Raw genomic sequence first — 13,578 nt, forward strand, 5'->3', positions numbered from 1 at the left:
GGGGGCAGCAGAAGCCAGTGTACTATCAAGGAAAAGCCCCTTCTCTGAAGGTTAGAAGTTGTCACTTGTCAAACTCAAGATTGTATCATTGAATGGACTCATTTTAGAACTAAATTTGTTTTCAAAGTAAAGACAGATTAATCCCAGTATCTATGGATTTAATGATGAGTCAAAATGTGTGATATGAGTTAGAATGTTTCCACTGAGGAGATAGAGAGCTTTTATTTCCAAATGATTGCTGGCATGAAGCCCATTGGTTATAGAGTTTGTGTTTTCAAATAGGATTTTAATAAGCTCTTTTTCTTTTCTCTCAGAGTGGTTGCAATCATGATTTTTTTGATTCACTCAGAGTTGGGTTCCTTTAATGGTTTGTGTTACTTTGAGCAAATGAGCTAAACTTTTTCAGCCTCAGTTTACACATCTATAAATGGCTTGGTAAGCATTCAATGAGGTAATTTACATGAAGTGGTTATGGTTATCCCTATCCTAGGCATGAAGTAGTGTCAAATTGATTATGAGAGAGAGTTTCTAGTAATTTTGAAGCAACTTTTTGTTAATGGGATGGAAACAAGGGTGCTTTTCAAAATGGATTCTTAAAAGAATTTGTAAACATGCAATGCCTTTCCAGAACTACACATAATACATAGTGTTTTTTGTTTGTTTGTTTGTTTTTAATATAGTGGTTTTTTTATTGATTTTTCACAGAGAGGAAGGGAGAGGGATAGAAAGTTAGAAACATCGATGAGAGAGTAACAACGATCAGCTGCCTCCTGCACACCCCCCACTGGGGATGTGCCCACAACCCATGTACAGGCCCCTGACCAGAATCGAACTCGGGACCCTTGAGTCCTCAGGCCGACGCTCTATCCACTGAGCCAAACCGGTTTCGGTTTTATTTATTTTTTAAATACTATACACATATTTAAATAGCACTGCCAATTTTTTAAAAAATGTGTATTTATTGATTTGAGAGAAAGAGAGAAAGGAAGGGGGGAGGGGAGAGAGAGAGAGAGAGAGAGAGAGAGAGAGAGAGAGAGAGAGAGAGAGAGAGAGAAAGAGAGAGAGAGAGAAAAGAAATGTCGATCAGCTGTCTCCTATATACCCCTTACTGGGGATCGAGCCTGAAACCCAGCATGTGTCTGGACCAGGAATCAAACCTGTGACCTTTTGGTCATGACATGACACTCAGCCAACTGAACCATACCAGCCAGGGCATAGCACATACTTTGATTTGAGTGAGCGAGAGAGTGAATTCCCATCTACAGCCTTAGGCATAACCATCTTGAAGGGTAAGTCTCTCATCACCCTGGGGTCTGAAAGTCTAAAAGTTTTAAGAATAAAATCATAGTCAGATGAAACACATTTAATTCCCTAACTCCACGAGTGGTTTTTTTGTTTGTTTGTTTTTTTTGTGTTTTTTTTTTTTTTGTAATAGTAGACTAACTATACCGGGAGTCAGAAAACTTCTTTTGTGAAAGGCCAAATAGTACATATTTTAGGCTTTGCAAGCTATACTGTCTCTGTTGCAACTTCTAAATTCTGCCTTTTTAGTGCAAAAGCAGCCAGGCACACATATAAACAAATGGGTGTCACTGTGCTTCAATTAAACATTATTGTTAGACACTGAAATTTTAATTGCCTGTGATTTCCATGTGTTCCCCATCATTATTCTTTTGATTCTTCCTCAATAATTTCAACTTTATAAAAATGATTCTTAGCTCTCAGGATTTGGCCTTCTGCCATAGTGTGCCAACTCATTAGCTATACCACCCAGATACAGGACAGATTCCTTAGGAAGGGCAGAGGTGAGTCAGTTCCAATAGGGCTCTTCCAGAACATTCACTGATTGATCATTGCCTAGCTACTAGATTGTAAGTCCTTTGAAGATAAAATGGTGCTTTTATGCTATAGTTTTACATTTAAACTTTATTTTTCATGCGATAAAAATCAACACATGCTCATGTAAAAAATGAAAAAACTATAAAGTGAAAGTTCCTTGTATTCCAAACATTGCCTACCCTCCCATTCCACCCCTACCCTGCCCCAACTGACTAAGATTAATTTCTGTAGCATTTTGAGATATTATATATTTGCTCAAGATCATTCTTCCTCTAGCATGGTAACATTTATCATTATTCTTTACAACATTTTCAAATGTTTTATGAAATTTTTATGTTGTTTTAAACTTGCTTTAAAATTCATTCAACAATTTTTGTTCAACAAATTTTAACCATAAAGGCCATTATGGATCATGCATATATTATATTGAGCCATAGGAAATGGCTGAAATTTAAATCATTTAAAAAATCTTTTTATTTTGAAATAATTTTAAACTCACACATACTTGCAAAAATAGTAGAGAGGTCTATGCATTCCTCTGACTTGCCCCAATGGTACCATCTCACATTACTACAATACATTGTCAAAACCAAGAAATTGACACAACTAGCTAGTCTACAATTCCTACTTGCATTCCACCCATTTTTATAGGTATTCATTCTTTAAAACAAACGAACAAACAAACAAACCATTTAACTTTACAGAAACTATGTATCTACTATATAGAGACTAGAGGCCTGGTGCAAGGATTGGTGCACGAGTGGGGTCCCTTGGCCTGGCCTGCGGGGATCAGGCCAAAGCCAGCTCTCTGACAACCCCCGAGGGGTTCTGGATTGGGAGAGGGTGATTCTTGGGTGATTCACCCCAGAATTGGGCTCCCTCCTCTCTGGTTCTGGGTGCATCACCTGACAATTGCAGCTGCCAAGTCACAGCAGCTCAGCAGCTCAGCAGCTCTGGTGTTGAGTGTCTGCCCCCTGGTGGTCAGTGCACATCATAGCTACCAGTCAGACAGTCAAATGGTTGGCTGGTGGCTTAGGCGTACATCTTTGCATGTCAGTACTCTTGGACTAGGGAGGTGGTTTTGCTAACGGGACCACCCAAACCGTCTTTGACTGTGGGTTAATGGGTTCCTAACACCTATCTTCAAAGTTTCGCTTAGAAGGTCACTGTGGTACTGCTTCAGAGAAATGACACGAGAGTTAGCTCGTGACTCAGGCATCTTAGAGAGTTTCCAGTGATTAACTTATGATACATGGGATATTTTACAGTTAAGATTTTTACATTTGAAAAAGATTTCAAAATTATGCAAAAGTAGTAATAAGAAAAAAGTGTAATTGACTATAACATTTGCAACTTAAAGTAGATGCATTTAGTCTGTTAGTATTACTTTTTAGTTTTGAGTTTAATGCCCCTTCTTCCATCTTTAACGCCAGCAATGTAGCATCTTCAAATCTCTCTCTCTCTGACCTCTTCTTCCATCATCTTGTCCCTGACTTTGACATTTTTGCCTACCTCTTAGAAGGGTCTTGGTGAATACATCGGGCTCAGTAGCTAGTCCAGGATAAATCTTTCCATCTGAAGATCTTTGGCTTAATCACATTGCAAAGTCTCTTTTGCCATGTAAGGAAACATATTCACAAATTCTGATGATTATGTTGTAGACACCTTAAGGTGTCATTACTCTGCCTACCATGGTCTCCCAACTGTTTGAGAGACAAATGACTCATTTTTCTTTAGACCAGATTAATAATGTATCCTGATTAGAAAAAAAATTTATTGATAATTTGTTTACACACATCCATATTCATATATATGTTTTAAAATATATTCATCCAAAATAAATGTTGAAAGCATGGAATTTAAGTTCATGTAAATAGATACTCTCATTTCCCCCATACCCAGTGGATGGCCTTGCACCAACATGGTAAGCACCAAGCCCTCTTTGGAGACCACTGTTCTGGATCATCCTTTTTCTAGATTCCATGCAAATCATTATACTGCACATTCCTTCTTGCATCCTTGCTGCATACCATGCTTTGTGCTTGGTACAATTGTGCTTCAGCTCCTATATAATGAGGTCCTCAAGAACACAGGTTTTAATGTCAGTCATACAGGCTCAAGTCCCAGCTCCTCCACCTGCAACCTGTGTGACCTTGATCAAGTTGCTCAACCCTCTGAGGCTCAGTGTTTTCACGGGCAGTATGAGATAGTGCCTACCCATAGGGCTACTCCTGAAGATTATATGTTCATTGGACTATTAGTAACAATATGACAATTAGATGGCATTCTTCTGAGTTTAATTCTATGCCCTTCAATAGGTTTTAGTCTTCTTACCTGTGCTCAGCACCTATTTCCTGACTCCTTCTTAGGCTGGTTATTCCCAATTGAAGATTCCTCTCATCTTTTGTCAATTTCCTTTCATTTTCTATTAGTTTCCCAAGCTACAGTAGCCAAGTAGCACAAACCAGGTGGCTTAAAACAAAAGAAACTTATTGTCTCACAGTTCTAGAGGCTAGGAGCCTGAAACCCAGATGTCAGCAGGGCCCTGCTCTCTCTAAAAGCTTAAGAGGCTGACCTTTCCCCTCCTCTCCCAGCCTTTGCTGACCCCTGGAACTCTTTGGTTATGGCAGCATCACTCCAACCTCTGCCTTCATCCTCACATGGTCTTCTCTGTGCCTCTCTCTGCCTCCTCTTCTCTTCTTATAAGGTCACCAGCCATTGGATTCAGGGCCTATCCTAAGTCTAGGATGACTTCATCTAAAGAAGATCCTCAACTAATTACAGCTGCAAAACCCTATTTCTAAATAAGGTCACAACCTGAGCGATACTAAAGACATAATTTGGGGCAGGGTGAACAATATTCAAACCACTACAATTCCTCTCTCACAGAATTGTTTTTCTTACAAGTTTTAGGAGGCTCCTGCCTTTTCCTGACGGTGTTTGTGTCAGAGTTCAGGGCCTTGAGAATGTGGGGCCAGGAGAGCACAGACGACAGACACGAAAAACAATGGTCTTGACTTTGTCTAACCCACATCCCGAGCCCTTCATGTCACTACTCTTCACAAGGAAGAAGAATCACTGATTTGTGTTTCTTGTTGCTAGTTTGTATACAACACTTTGGCCCGTGTACTGCTTCCCACTGGGGCTTTTGGCATTTTTTGAAGGAAAAAGTGCTCTTTGGTTATCATTCCACAGAGTATGTGTTTGCTAGATGCCTCCTCCATTAGATGACTCCAATTTAAAATACAGATTAGCCCTGACAAAACTGACCCAGGCTGGCTTTTCTCTGTGATGGTTTCAATTTCAGGCTTATCTATCACAAATGATTGTAGTCTAACAGGATTCTGACAGAAAATGGGTAGGAGTTTTGAATTCTTACCTGCAGTTTCCAGCTCCAGGGGATAATAGCAGAGAGTAAAACAACAATAACTGAGTTGTAGAGTATAAAACATGCCGACTTCTTTCTCGGAGTTCTGTGCTCCGAGATGTTTAGCGAGTCACTCTCCCTGTCCATAAGCTCTCCTATAGCAAATTATGAGCCTTATGAAACCAGTCACATTTCTCCTTTTGTCTTGCGTGCGAGGAAGCTTGGGGGAAATGATGCTCAGTTGGAGTAATTATTAGCCTAGGTATTTATTCCAGTCAGGTCTGTCTTGTGTGGCATTACATTCTGTTCCTATCAGAAGATTGTACTGCACAATGATTTTGCATCTTTTCTGGACATTTTCTCCTGCCCTGCCTTCTAATGACCTTGCTTTTCTGCCCATTTCTTCACTTCCTCTACCCAACTGTTAAGCACAGGGTTTCCCAGGACACTTGTTCTTCTCTTTCTGGACATGCAACCCTTGGATTTCTTATGCACTTTGAAAATTTGAATGGCTCCCCAGATACTGATGACACTCAGAACAGTATCTCCTGCTCAACTTTGATTTAGATTCAAATCCATTTATTGAGCACCAAGTATGTGTCAGGAAGTGTTGGGGTTCCCTTGCTGAGCAGGCAGAGGGGGACCCTGTCCAAATGGAGCTTAATTCTAATAGCTCTCACTGAACTATGATGTTGGCCTTTGTGCTTCTCCCTCTGCCCACCCTCTCCAGCTGCCTGTCCATACTCCATCATTCTTACTCTTGAAATGTTAGGCTTAAATAACCTTCTTTAATGTACTGTAAGTTTTGTGAGAGTAGGGCCATACCATAGTCATCTCAGCATTCTTAGTGCCTGTAACAGTGCTTAGCACTTAGTTGGATTCTCAGTATATTTTCCTTGTTGAACTCGAAGATCAGTTATATATAAACTAGAAGCCTGATGCACAAAGATTCATGCCAGAATGGGCCTTCTTTTTCCTGGCTGCCAGCACTGCCTTTGCTCTGGCTGGAGCCACCTTTCCACCTTCTCATGCTGCTCAGAGGCCTGGAGTAGCTGTCCGCCCTGCCCTCAGATGCTGGGTGCCCGTATATGCAAATTAACCCACCATCTTTGTTGGGTTAATTTGCATACTCCTGATTGGCTGTGGGTGTCTCGAAGGAATGGTCAATTAGCATGTTACTCTTTTATTAGGTAGATGACTCCACATCTCAGCTAAAACTTCACATGCTCAAGGACACTTTTCTTGACCCTCCAAACAGGTCAGCCATCCTCATGGTATGGACCTATGATCTTATATTAATTCTTCCAGAATTTTGCATAATTATAACGGTTCTTCAACTGTTCACATTATTTGTTTAAATTCAGTCTTCTGTACTAAGTTGTAAATTCATTAACAAGGTCAATGGTACAGCTATCATAAGTATTTGGCCTATAATAAATAGTCAATAAATATATGTTAACTGATAGAGTGACAAATTTTCTTCTTGGATAAAAATCTTCCCATTGTTGGGGCCTAAAAGAAACTTAGACCTGATAGCCTGCTGGCCTAATGCCTCATTCTACCTATCTATAAAATGGGGATGTTCCTCTGGGGTAATGTTGGGTAGAATATGAGCTTTAGATAAAACCATATCAAATGTTCATAAATAAATTGTATCACAGAAGATGATATTAAAAGATTAAACACATCAATTGAAATTCCAGCTCAGCTTTGAAAACCTATTTCAAAATGTGATTTTTTTTTCATTGTCCCAAAGGAAAAACAGTCATTTCCTCTCCTTTTTTCTACCCAGCCACTGAGACGACAATTCTTATGGAAAATGAAGTTGAAAGAGAAAAGGTAAACATTTTTGTGAAGTACTTGAAGTATGTGACTTAGGTTTTTAAAATCTACATCAGGGGTTTGCAGGAATAGATAAGGGAGAGAAACTATATTGAAGCTGCAAAATGAATCATGAATGCTATGAAATAGCAAAGGAATTTGTAGAGTTGTACTCTCAGCAGAAATAACAAATATTATGACTTCTATATGCTCAGATGCTGTGAAAAATAAAAAATTAAAAATAAAAGTACTTGGGAAATCATTGTTGTTCCTTCCAATTGGCCCGAGATTAGTGACACCCTACAGAATTGTCACCTGCCACCATTTTTTTCCCAAATGAAAAAATATAAGTGACGAAAGTGGCAGTGCTTTACATTCACAAATCTCAATATGTGGCTTGACAGAAGACAGAGATTCTCGTATCTGTGTAGATTCTAATTTCTCTATATCACCATACCCCATGTAACCTCTGGGAATCTCCACTGTACAGCTTAGTAGAGAAGGACAATAAAAATGGCCAGTAATGTCTCATGAACATCATTTTTATCTCATGGGTTTCCTGGCCTACACTTTGAGAAACACTGCTGTAGGAAATGTGACATTGAGTTCCATTTTTCTCTTTGATATTATTGCCTATAGAAATCTGAGTCAGCCATGAGAAGGACTGCACAGGGATAGGGAGAACTTAAAGGATTCAGGCAATGCCCTGCCTGGTGATTTGACAGTGAACACAGTGCACAGCACTATTATTATTATTATTATTATTATTAATTACCTTCAGACCACAGGGCCCCACAGAACATATCTGGTCAATGTTTTGGGTTTTCAGAAAGTAAAGAAAAAATTGTTTTAATATGTTGTGTTGATTTCAGAGAGAGGAAGGGAAAGGGAAAGATATAAATATCTATTGGCTGCCTCCTGGACATTCCCTACTGGGGATCAAACACACAACCACAACACAAACATGCTTCTTGACAATGTATCAAACTGGTGACCTTCTGTTGCATGAGTTGATGCCCAACCACTGAGCATACCAGCCGGGCTAAAAAATATTTTTCTTTTATTTGTAAGGCTGGCTTTGTTTTGATCATGAGACACATGGGGCAAAAGGTGGTGAGATGCAGTGAAGCTCTGGCTGTTGAAGGGTGTGGTTGGAGCTGGAAACTCATGCGAGTGCAAACATTCAGAAACAAATGGCCCAATTATCTTCCCTGTGTCTCACCAGTTGAGTGGGGTGGACGGCTCCTTCCTTGCGAAGATCATTGCTCCCTCCCTTGGATTTGTGCTGTGTGCATTGATTGTAGCGCTTCTACTTCGAGGTAAGGATGGATGAAGCCCTTTAGAGATATGGAGACATTAAGAGGACATGGGAGTAGATCGATGCTGCTTCCTGCTCCTTTTCTCAATTTCCCAGAGTCCCTTTCTGTCATTGTCTCCATCCTGGTCAAGGAGGTGATGGGTAAAGCCATTCTCCTCAGGATGCTAAAGGCTTTGTGTATCATCTTCCTGATAGAGTTCTATTTTTGGGGAAATAAGAGAGCACCTTCACTTATTGGACACTTACTCTGTGTCAGTCCTGACTAGTCTCTTTTGTTGTTTTTTTAATCCTCACCCTAGGATATTTTTCCATTGATTTTAGGGAGAGTGTAAGATAGAGGGAAAGACAGAGAGAAAAATCAATGTGAGAGAAACACATCAATCTGTTGCCTCCATGCACAAGCCCAATGAGAGCCCTGGGAGGAGTCTGCATCCCTAGATTCTTCAAGTGCCTAACACATCCCGGGCTCATGAGTGCTTTAAGTGGAAAGTTCTCTTATTATCAGTGTCTTGGGAGGAATCCCTGACCCAGTCTCTGCTTCTGGCTAGGATTGTCCCAGAAAGAAAGTCACAAATGATCCCTAGTCTTCTTATTTGTTCCCTTTAAGCAAGCTTTCTTAATCTGGGTCCCATAGATAGAACTTAGGGGACAAGTGAGTCCCTTGAAATCATATACAAAAGTGCTTGTACATTCTTATTTGCATTTTTCAAGGGGAAGGGCCCATAGCTGTTATTTAAATTCTCCAGCTGGTCCATGACCGTGCCCCCACCTCCCACTTAAAAAAAAAAAAAAAAGAGCTTTAAGACCCTACAGAAAGGAGTCATGAAATAGGTTTATAGTTTTCATGCAAAGGATAGGCATGTGGCACCTGGTCCTGCTATAAAATGGGGGGGGTGGGGGGGGGGAATTGTTCTCTAGTCATTAACAGGAACTGTTTCAAGGTAGCAAGTGAGGAGATAAGACTAGTATACATCTCAGCCTGTTTGAGCAACACAAGGGACACTTGTGTATTTTGAAACCTGCCCCGTAGTGAACACTGGCAAAGGAAATTTACAGAGGCATGTCACAGTTTTGGATATTCTGGGTAAGTCTCATGAGGAAGTATTTTAAAACCCAAATGAGTACTTGCATTGTGGGTTGGCAAATGACTCAGTGGTGAAGCAGCTTAACACCATTGCCCACAAGTTGGAATAACTTTGTAGGTGATGAGCACTGCCAAGGGGCCTAATGAAGCAGTCATTTAATCCAGGAAAAGAAATGACTTTCCAGTCTCCAAATTGTCACCTTTACACTATTTCTGCTTTTTTAAAATTTTTTTATTTATTTTATTTTATTTTATTTTATTTTATTTTATTTTATTTTATTTTATTTATTTACTTATTTTTTTTAAGATAGTAGCACAGCACTCCGCTTATACTATGGCTTTGTCTTTCCAGGAAAAGTCATGAAAATCAATTGCTTCCAGAAACACATAAGGTAATTCATCTTGCATGACTGATCATTGTAATGATAGAACAAGGTGTTACAAATGATTAGATACTACTCAGTGGTTTAATGATTTATGCTTGTATTCTGATTAAATACAGGGTTGGAGAGATGTGACATTAGAGGTGAAAAGGAGGTGGGACTTTAGCTCACATTTTCCTCTGCCTTGGTTAACACTGTTACATTGTCCAACATGCAACTGCAAAGGCAGGTTGCATTAATAGAAGTATGGCATGCAAAAGAAAGAAGGCGATATATCACTCTATTCTCTGCTAGAAGTTCTTTGTTCAACTCTGGGCAACTCACTTTAAAAGGATGTTGTAAAACCGGAGTTCATGGAGAGGAGAGTGGGCAGAATGAAAAGTGAAAAAACACCGAATATCATTCCTGGGATATGGCTTCTTCTGCCCAATTACTAGTACACCTTGGAATCCATGGGAGCAAGTATTTTTGTTTGTTTGTTTGTGTTTAGTCATTTCAAGAGTCTCTAAAAAGGGATTTTGAATATTTGTCCTGTTCTACAACTTTCTGGAAAAGGAATAAAAAGATTTAATATAAACTGTGATGAAAACCTTGTCTTCACTTAATAATTCTACAATTATCACAATATCTGTTAGCAAATAAATACTAGGAAGTAGGGAAACTGAGGCTCAGTAAGGTGACCTTCTAAGGTCACAGTTGTAGATTTTGTGTGTGTAAGTAAATGTCTTTAGGTTGTGATCTATATTTTCTAATATAGAAACTTCTAACTTCCTATTAAAATAGATTGACAAAAACCCTTTATCCCATAGGGCCTCAGTTTGGCCATCTGTGACATGAAAGAGTTGGACTGGATAGGTTCTGAGCCCTTTTAACTCTGACAGCCTCAGTTTGTTGTGTTGTAATTTATCCATTTATTCCTGGTCTTGGGGGTTTGTATGAACAGCCTCTTTTCTCTCTGTAGGCTACACAATGTTGGAGAAAGTAAAAACGGCCTCGATGACCTACAGCATGGGAGAGAAGATGAAGATGGTCTTTTCACACTATAACGTGCCAATTTTTTTTTTTTTTTTTTTTTTTTTTTTTTTTTTTTTTTTTTTTTTTAGAATGGAGGACAGGGATAGGATGTGTGAATTGTCAAATCAGTCTTAGAATGTCTATTTGTTTGCTTTTAAAACCCCATCTATTCCTTTGGTGTCATTGAGCCAGTCTTGGTTTAGTTTCACAAGTGGAAGGCACCTGAGATGCTTCATCTCCTTCCCAGCATCACTGCTAAGTGATCTTGCTCACTATGCTTGAATACATTCAGTGATGATGAGCTCACTGCCACACTCAGGGAGCCCATGCAATCTCAGAACAGTTCTGCCTCCAGATAACATCTGCCTGTCAGTCCTCATTGAACTCATGGTGCTCACACAGACCACGTCTAATATCTCCTTTATGTGGTAGTGCTCCAGGTACACCAAACCTATGTCTCTGGAAATTACCTTGTTTCTGGAATGTGATTTCTGAATCCTCCCCTCCTGTAGTTGACTTCACTGTGGATGCATTTGCATATCAGCTTCCAGTGCCCCACTCCAGGAATAGTGTGAGCAGCCCTGGGGTCTCTGCTTCATCAATAATGCAGGAACTGATGTCATCTCCAAAACTCCTTGGTTTTCTATTATTTTCTGTTCACATTTGAGTGTCTTTAGGGATGCCCATGGTGTCACATCTTAATTCTTGCTTGGGGAATTCAATTTTGGGAACAATCAAGAGTCCACCAGAGCAAAATGCAGTAAGTGACGAGGACATTCAACCAGGGCCAACGCATGATCTGACTGTAAGGCAACCCAGATTAAACACAGTTCGTGGAAATGTGTTCCTCAGTAGAAACAGATTTATTTTAAAACTTCCATAACTGCGACATGAAGGACCCAAGGAGAGAGGTGAAAGCAAATGGCTGTTGAATGAATGAATGAATGAGTGAATGGAAAGAATGTGTATCTGAATGAGGGAGACCTCTGGTGGGGCAGAAATGTGGGAAGTCACCAGAACTGGAAGGAATTTCCCTGGCACACTGCCTGGTATGTTTAGGGCAATCACAAAAATAATACAATAAGCACACAGCCTTCCAAGGAAGCCACCTTTCCTATGTCTACTCTTTTGACATTACTTTTAAGAGAGGAAAAAAAAAAAAAATCAGTTTCAATTCTGCCCTGATACAGCCTGTAGATTCCTCGCAAGGATCCAGCAGCCCCAATGGGCAGGCATATCATTCTTGCTTTGGGAGCTGAGAAAACAGAAGCAGAGATAGATAAAGGCACTTGCCTGAGGTCACATAAGTCCAGCCCCCAGGAACAGAACTGAGGCTTGGCAGGCAGGAAGGACCCCACACACTGAGGGCTGGAAGGAAAGACATGATGCCTGCAGAGGGCGGCATTGACCTGCGTGGTCCCAAATAGATGTTCCTTTACTCAAATCCTGAGCAGCCCCAGCATTTTGACAGTTCTCCAATTCCCCACCCCTTTATAGTTCAATCTTCCCTGGTCCGAAACTTATTTACTCAGAATCTCATTTGCATTTGCAGAGGAAGTGGCAAGTGGAGAACCTGGCAGGAGCCTTAATGAAGCCAGGTGGGACACATTGAAACGGGAATGTGTTGAACTAACTCACTGAGAGCTGAGGCCAGCTGTCAGCAGGCTTAATGAAAGGTTAACAGGAATGCGGCAATGGGTGGCTGGGGAGGCTCACTGTCTCTCTAAAGAAACAAAGAGTTGAGAAGTAGGCTCCCCAGGTGGAGGCAAGAGCAGAAGGAGGAAGCCACTGAGTCTGAAATAGAGTTTCATTTAGATTTGTAAACAAGTTACAGTCTTAAAAAGAAAGAAAGGAAGAACGAAAAGAAGAGCGCTATGGGTTCTCAGCTCTCTGAGATTCAAAGGACCAGGAGGGGACTTGTTCTGGAATGAGGCAAATGCTAATGCCATTAGGAAGGCACTTGGGGAGACTGGAGCCGACAGCTCACACAACATGGTGGTTTCACTTTCTGAGCTGAAAAGGTGGTGCCTTCCTGGGCTTTATCCGTGTAGTATATGGAGTGGGGGGACCTGGGAGCAGGAAAGACATCTTTCATTTTGTTTAGCTGGTGAAACTGAGGGCCAAATAGGGGGAATGAGTTACCCCCCCCACCCCACCCTGGGGCAAGGAAACAGTGCCAGAGTACCCTAGACTTCGCTCTGCAGCCAGGTGATAGACTTGTTCTTGGATTTTCCTAAGTCCACCAGGCTATGCCCGATTATTTTCCCTCCCAAGGTCATATCCAGTAGGTTCCTGTTGGTACATGCAACTCAGCATTTTTTTTCCTTGAATCATCTTTGCCAGCACATCCTTGACCCCATGATGGACTGCCACTCCCAGAAAGAGGAATTGGAATGAGGAAGTTCAAAGCTTGGCTGTTCTGTTGCTTTTTAAAAAACCACCATAATTAGGGTGACCACTTGTCCTAGGTTGAAACCTCAAAGTTCCTCTCACATTTGGGGACTCCCTCAGTCCTCAGCCAGCTGGGATGGTTGGTCAATGTAAGTCCACAGCTAACCTAGATCAAAAGCAGCAGCCCTCTGGTTCTTGGATTCACAGCCCCTGCTCTGGACTCTATCGCAGTGATCATTGTGTGTGTGTGTGTGTGTGTGTGTGTGTGTGGCTTTGCAGTTGGACTCAAGTAGAGTTTAATTCATTCAGATCCATCATTAGAATAAATTGATACATCTAGATTCCAGATCCTGGCTATTCA

General features: G+C 40.7%; 1 protein-coding gene across 1 annotated transcript in view; it reads left to right on the forward strand.

The window, feature by feature from the left end:
* The window catches only part of LOC118711473 (T-cell immunoglobulin and mucin domain-containing protein 4), a 31,246-nt gene extending 19,580 nt beyond the window's left edge, over positions 1–11,666 (forward strand). Inside the window, exons 4-8 of the mRNA XM_045576648.1 lie at positions 6,999–7,045; positions 8,253–8,346; positions 9,782–9,821; positions 10,774–10,865; positions 10,905–11,666. Of these exons, the coding sequence (XP_045432604.1) occupies positions 6,999–7,045; positions 8,253–8,346; positions 9,782–9,821; positions 10,774–10,858 (266 nt within the window). The 3' untranslated portion in view covers positions 10,859–10,865; positions 10,905–11,666. The remainder of the gene's footprint in view (positions 1–6,998; positions 7,046–8,252; positions 8,347–9,781; positions 9,822–10,773; positions 10,866–10,904) is intronic.
* The last annotated feature ends 1,912 nt before the right edge of the window (positions 11,667–13,578 follow it).

The sequence above is a fragment of the Pipistrellus kuhlii genome, unplaced genomic scaffold (genome assembly GCF_014108245.1).
Source record: "Pipistrellus kuhlii isolate mPipKuh1 unplaced genomic scaffold, mPipKuh1.p scaffold_m20_p_8, whole genome shotgun sequence".
In the NCBI taxonomy this organism is placed as follows: domain Eukaryota; kingdom Metazoa; phylum Chordata; class Mammalia; order Chiroptera; family Vespertilionidae; genus Pipistrellus; species Pipistrellus kuhlii.